Source organism: Lathyrus oleraceus, chromosome 2 (assembly GCF_024323335.1).
Source record: "Lathyrus oleraceus cultivar Zhongwan6 chromosome 2, CAAS_Psat_ZW6_1.0, whole genome shotgun sequence".
In the NCBI taxonomy this organism is placed as follows: Eukaryota; Viridiplantae; Streptophyta; class Magnoliopsida; order Fabales; family Fabaceae; genus Lathyrus; species Lathyrus oleraceus.
The window spans coordinates 355,399,919-355,406,580 of NC_066580.1; the positions used below are offsets into that span (position 1 = coordinate 355,399,919).

Sequence of the window (6,662 nt, forward strand, 5' to 3'; positions counted from 1 at the left end):
ATTTTTTTTAATACATGTAAACGGTTTAAAAAAATGAATTTTAAAAGAAACAGATGAAATATCTAATTACATTATCATGAATCTATAATTGATTAGTTCGGGAATCTCTAATTAGAATGTTTCCTTAAATTCCGTAGTCAGATAGCTTTATATTCTTAGATTATTTTCATGATTAGGGTCTAAGCACTCATTCTCGGATATTTAAGACCAGATTAAGATTAGAATAGAATTATATTTATTCTTAGAATCCTAGTTAAATTAACTTAAGATCTAAGTTTAGTTTTTCTGGGATTTCATGAGTTACTCTTGGTACTATAGTTAGTATATTTTTTATAATTATGGAATTCACAATATTTTAAGTTTAAATGCTGTTTAAATTGTCCAGCTTTAGTTTCTATTCTACTCTTGAATGGATGGATATATATGGGGATTAAAACACTACTTTTGTTTTCTTTTAAATAGAGACATAAATTGGATGTAGGGAATAAACTTAAAAAATAATTATAATTTTATAGACTAGATATATATTTATTCTATTACAAGTATTTATTTGGTGGAAATTTTTGTGTCTTTATTTTAGTGTAGAATTCTTTGTGTTTATATATGTAGGAAATTATTTAACAAAATTCCACAGCTTAGTGATTTTTTTTCTACTTTATTGTGTAAATATTTATGTGAAGGCCCACAAAATATGAAAATATGTTTAATAATATATTAATAATAAAATTATTTTAAGAAACAATAAATATGATTTCTATCACTACAATAAAAAAAACACATCTTACTTCAATCACGAAATGGATTGTGCCTCTCTTACACATATGAGATAACAAATGACGATATGAAAACTTGACACTTTACCTCTTATTTCTAAACAACCGAGGAGATAGTTTAAATGGTCCTCTGTGTTAGAACCCCATAGAATCTTTTTTATAATTTTTAAATAAATGGTCACTATAAGAAAACAATGCTCCAGTCTCGTGAATTAGTCACGTGAATTTTACATCACTATAAAAAAAAGTTCTCACGTGAATATCACATCACAAACGTTTCAAAATAATAATAAAAAATTGTAGTGATGTGAAAATCACGTCGCTACCATAAGGTTAAAAAAAATTGAGCTTTATGTTTCAGCTTCATGTGGGGGAAAATTAGAATTTTTTTGAAAAATTTGCAATGTCTGGTTATCGCGTCGCTACTGAAATTTTAAATTTTAAAATTTAAAATATTAATTTAGAAAAAATTGTTAGAGAAAGTAAATGTGGCTATCACACTTTATTTGTATCATGATAATCACATCGCAATGTCCAAGAGATATATTGGTTGTGACATGTTTATCACGACATAATTTTACATCGTGAGTAACACGACGATAAAAGGGCTATACATAATCAGGTCTGCATCGTCCCCATTGCATCGTCCCCATTTCAGTAAAATCGATTTGCTTCTCTTTCCCATTTTCCCTCTCCATCATTCCTCTTATTTTTTGCTCTCTTTCACCATTTCTCTTACTCCCTTCAAAATTCCAAATCACACAAACTCTTTTCCTTCTCATTTATTTAAATGTATTAATTTTTTTTAATAATTTTTCTGTAATGTTTGATTTTTATCTTATTTCATTTTTTTTCTTTTGTTAATCAAGGATAAGGTTTAAAAAGTAGATCAAGGCTAGGCTTAAGAAGTTGCTCAAGAAATCAAGGCTCATTTAAAGCATGTATTAGTTGTTATTTTCAAAAATCGATATTGGTTGTTTAATAAAAATGGAGTATTATATACATAGGGTTGAGTTGAGTTTTTGGTTGTTTATATATATATATATATATATATATATATATATATATATATATATATATATATATATATATATATATATATATATATATATATATATATATATATATATATATACTTTTTTTTGAAACAAAATTTATATATTTTTGAAAAAAGAGTATTATTATAATTTTTAAACGAAAAACAATATTCTTAATTTTTTTAAATTGAAAATTAATATTTAAATATTTTTCATGACAAAATATATATTTAAGATTTAAATCAGAATATATTTAAAATAAATTATATTTTAAAACATAATATATAATTTATTAAAACAAAATATATAATAGAAACTTAATATTTGTTAAACAATAATTTGCACATGGTTAAACCTGTCAATCTAAGCGGTGCAGATTTGTTATACAATAGAATTTTGTGACATGGAAATCATGTGTCAAAATGTTGCGACGTGAAAATCACTAGAAAAATTTGTGGCGTGATTTTCCTGTGGCAAAAGAGTTGCCATGGGTGCTTTTGCCTCGTGTTTTGCTACGTCATTAATTAAGGTTTGTTTATAGTGGGTGAAAACACATATTCTCTGGGTTTTGAAATATAACCGACGGGTAAAAAATCTTTAGTTTATTATATCTAATGTAGACTGCCTGTATCATTTAGCCCAACATGAACATATAACTTTTTAAATTGGTTGACAAAATAATTATATGATCAATTATATTTGAAGAACAAATTACACTAATTAATGGTTTTCAAGCATTTTGTAACTCATCATTCATCTCATGTTCTTTAATGGTTAAAATCTCTCAAATGTTTCTAATTTTCATTCAACTTTCTGGCATACTAAGTATGGAAGAAAGTTGAATGAAAACTAAAACCATTTGAGAGATTTTAACCATAAAAGAACCTGATGTCAATGAAAGGTTGCAAAATTCTCGAAAACATTTATTATTGTTAGATGTTTTTCAAATAGAACATAATTTTTTATATTATTATTTTCAAAAATAATTTAATATATTATATGTTCAAATAGGGGTTAGTGAAACAAACAATCGACATCAGATATAATAAACTCAACTGTATTTTTTGTCACTATAATGTTCTTTTGACGTGTTCAGAGGAACAACATGAGAGATGCACAAAGAATCACAAAATAACTTAATCTTATTCTCAAACTCAAACTCAACAACAACAACTAAACCTTAAACATATAGATTTCAAAACTTTGTTGAATACAACAACAACAACAACAATAACAATAACATCAGTAACTCAAAAACAACAATAGATAATAATAACATTAACATTATATCAAACTAAACAACACCTAACATTAAACAACAACTAATAAAAAATATAGCAACAACAACAATAAACCTATAACTTCAATCTCAATAAACCTATAAAGTATTGATCTCAACAAAAACAACAACATATAACATTAATCGCAGTTTAAACAACAACAACAACAATAAGATTAAACTTCTAAGGTTTTGGGTCTCAACAACAAACAACAATAACAAACAACAACAAAAACGTTAATGTAACATGAATAGTAATGTTAGACATACTAGATCTGTGAAGAAGAAGAAGAAGTGAACAAAAGCGCTAAACACATATCATTTTCATATTTCCTTACTTTTTCAGGAGTTGGAAGATGATATGTGTTTAGGGCTCTCATTGTCTAGAGTTTTTCGTTAGGGTTCTATTAGTGTTTTTTTAGTATATGTTTTTAGATAAGTTAAAATGAACACTACAAGCTAATTAATATATATATATATATATATATATATATATATATATATATATATATATATATATATATATATATATATATATATATATATAAAAGAGTAAAGAATTTTACCTCAGTTTATAAATAAAACTGAGGTGAAAGCGGATTATTTTGGATTAAAAACATAAAATAAAGTTATTGAGATTCAAAACATGTACCCTAAATTAGTTTTTCCCTCGATTTTTAAAAATAATCAATGGATAAACTAATTCGAAGTATAAACTAAAGTTGTTGGGGTAACCTATATTTGTTTACCCCTTGATTTTTCTAAAAAATCGAGGGAATAAGTTTTTTTATTTTAAAAAGAAAAAAATATGGCACGTTATGGTATTATACATCGGTGTTTTGTTTAGATGAGGTAAAAATGTTGTCATAAAATATAATATTTGTAGTAGTGTATTTTTTAACATTTTTATTACATAAAAAATATGTTTATATTTTTTGTTTTAAAAGAAGTTATTTAATATGTTTTGTTTGATTAAGTTTTTGAAAAGACTCTTGTCTCTTTATAATGTCAATAGCCACCTCCATAAGCCAGTAGTTTTATAATAAAAATAATAAATTAATTAACGACATCTCATTACCCCCTTAAATTTATCTATAAATAAGTATAAAATTCATATATGCAAATAACAAAATAAAAAATAAAACAAAAAAGAAATATGGGTTTTACTGATAAGCAAGAGGCTTTAGTTAATAGTTCATGGGAGTCATTCAAACAAAATCTTTCTGGCAATAGTATTTTGTTCTATACTATGTAAGTTTTATATCTTTTGTGTGTCTGTACTTTATCTTTTTATTGGTTGTCATTTTAAGAATATGGTGTAATTTAACAAGAAAACATGTTTGGTTGTTTTGATAAAAGTATACTCGAGAAAGCACCTGCAGCTAAGGGTTTATTCTCTTTTCTTAAAGACACAGCTGGAGTTGAGGATAGTCCTAAACTTCAAGCCCATGCTGAACAAGTATTTGGATTGGTAAGTGTAATCTAACATTAGTTCCAGTAGTATTTATTTTAATAGTTTCATTAACATGGATATTATTTATCTTAAAATATATTTTTTATTTATCAATAGGTGCGCGACTCAGCTGCTCAACTCCGAACAAAAGGAGAAGTAGTTTTAGGAAATGCTACATTAGGGGCTATTCACGTACAAAAGGGAGTCACTGATCCTCATTTTGTGGTATGCTGATTTAATAAAATATTTTTATTAATTCCTTTTATATAATAAAAAATATTTTTAATTCAATAATATATCAATAAATAAGAATCTTTCGTTCGATGCAAATTTTATTTTAAGATATAAATATTAGAAAGAAATAGTTATACAAAATCATTAAATTAATTTTTAAATTTAAAACTATCAAAATAATATAAAATTAATGAATGTAACAATTTTTTTCTTAAAAGAGCTTTAGATTATATTTTACCACTTCATATTATTTTTTTACAATTATAATATGATCATTAGTATCGCTATAATTAATAGGGGTAGTAAAACAAGACCGACCCGTTAAGAATGTATGTATTTTCCGCATTTTAGTGTGAGCGTGTTAAGGATTTAGACCCACAATGTCTAATATATTCGCTCTGTCCTATTTTTTGGGGGCATGAATATTAACATAAATTTTATATTTTTATGTTTAAAATGTGCGGTGTCCATAGGCGCACACTATTCCCCTCATATTTCATGCGGGGCAGGTCAAGGTTTTATACATGCACCCTCAATTATGTTTGACCTGTCCCAGCTTGTTTTTTTTTCAGAATTTTATAGGACGAGCTCAAACGGGGCGGACATGCCTGTCTGTCACTCCTAATAATGAATAGTGATGTTTTCTTCTTCAGTTTTATTTATTTTTTAAAATATCAAATCCTTAACCCAAAATTTATGCATTGGTCTTGTAGGTGGTTAAAGAAGCTTTGCTGCAGACAATAAAGAAAGCTTCTGGAAATAATTGGAGCGAAGAGTTGAACACTGCTTGGGAAGTAGCTTACGATGGATTAGCAACCGCAATTAAGAAGGCAATGACTTAAACATAAAAAATATAATAATTATAAATAAATTAAATAAATAAAATATGTATTACCAAAACTTGTTTAACAAGTTCCTATAATAATAAATGTTATTGAAAATGATTGTGCAATAGTGTTTGTGTTTATTGTGATTGATCTTTAGATAAAATAATTTCTAACAAAAGTAAAATTTTAAAAGGGATAAACTTAGTCCAAGAATATTCATTTGTTTGGTTTTTAAAAGTAAGATAAAGGAATAAAATGGATAAGAAAGGAGAGTACGAAGACTAGAGAAGTAATAGAAATAAGATGATTATAATTAATTGTTTAGAATGAACGAAAAAAAAGAGAGCATATATGTGAAATGAGATCGACATCCCTAACTAATATGCATTGGAAGCAAGCTTTGAGCATAATTCTGTCATAACTCTCCCTCATTGGTAACAACACGAGGAAAACTGCAAATTCCTCAATTCATTACTTCAACATAACAAAAACTTTCAAGGTAGGTTGAATCCTCCAAAAGCTCCAAAGATTATTGAAGTCATTTGGCTAAAGTGCAACGCATATGGGTCTTTTGTTCACTCCTTAGCATCTTGGGAAGGACTATTTCACAATGATAGAGGTGATTTCTTGTATGGCTTCTCTTACTTGGTGGAAAGGAACTCTTCTTTTCATGTCGAGATTTTTGGTCTCATTAGAGTTATATAGGTTGTTTGCACTTTGACTGGCTAAAGTTATGGTTGGAAATAGACTCGACCATTGTCATCCTTGTGACTCAAGACTCAAAGGAAATACCTTAGAACATTCAAACAAGTGGCTGAATGTTATGGACAAAGTTAGATCTAATCCTTTTTTTCATTAATCACATATAGGGAAGAAAATCATTATACAGATAAATTAGCGACCACCTCTTCTTCCTTCACATGGTTTGAAATGCAAATGCATGCTTCATTGCTTTTTTCTTTTTATCATGACAAACTAGACTTCACTTAGTGGCGGAGCTACAACATGACAGAAGGTGTCCATGGCCACCCCAAATATTTGAAAAATATATATATTTTA

General features: G+C 26.9%; 1 protein-coding gene across 1 annotated transcript; it reads left to right on the top strand.

The window, feature by feature from the left end:
• Nucleotides 1-4,214: 4,214 nt before the first annotated feature.
• LOC127121418 (leghemoglobin Lb5-10) lies at nucleotides 4,215-5,791 on the top strand. Its single transcript, NM_001427562.1, has 4 exons — nucleotides 4,215-4,340; nucleotides 4,449-4,560; nucleotides 4,660-4,767; nucleotides 5,490-5,791. The coding sequence occupies exons 1-4, from the start codon at nucleotides 4,246-4,248 to the stop codon at nucleotides 5,616-5,618; spliced, it is 444 nt and encodes a 147-aa protein (NP_001414491.1). The 5' UTR covers nucleotides 4,215-4,245; the 3' UTR covers nucleotides 5,619-5,791.
• Nucleotides 5,792-6,662: the final 871 nt, after the last annotated feature.

Excerpts from the sequence above, each read along its gene's own strand:
- LOC127121418 (NM_001427562.1), top strand. The coding sequence starts at position 4,246 with ATGGGTTTTACTGATAAGCAAGAGGCTTTAGTTAATAGTTCATGGGAG. Across the intron at positions 4,341-4,448 it reads AGTATTTTGTTCTATACTAT|TATACTCGAGAAAGCACCTG; the intron begins GTAAGTTTTATA and ends TTTTGATAAAAG. Across the intron at positions 4,561-4,659 it reads CTGAACAAGTATTTGGATTG|GTGCGCGACTCAGCTGCTCA; the intron begins GTAAGTGTAATC and ends ATTTATCAATAG.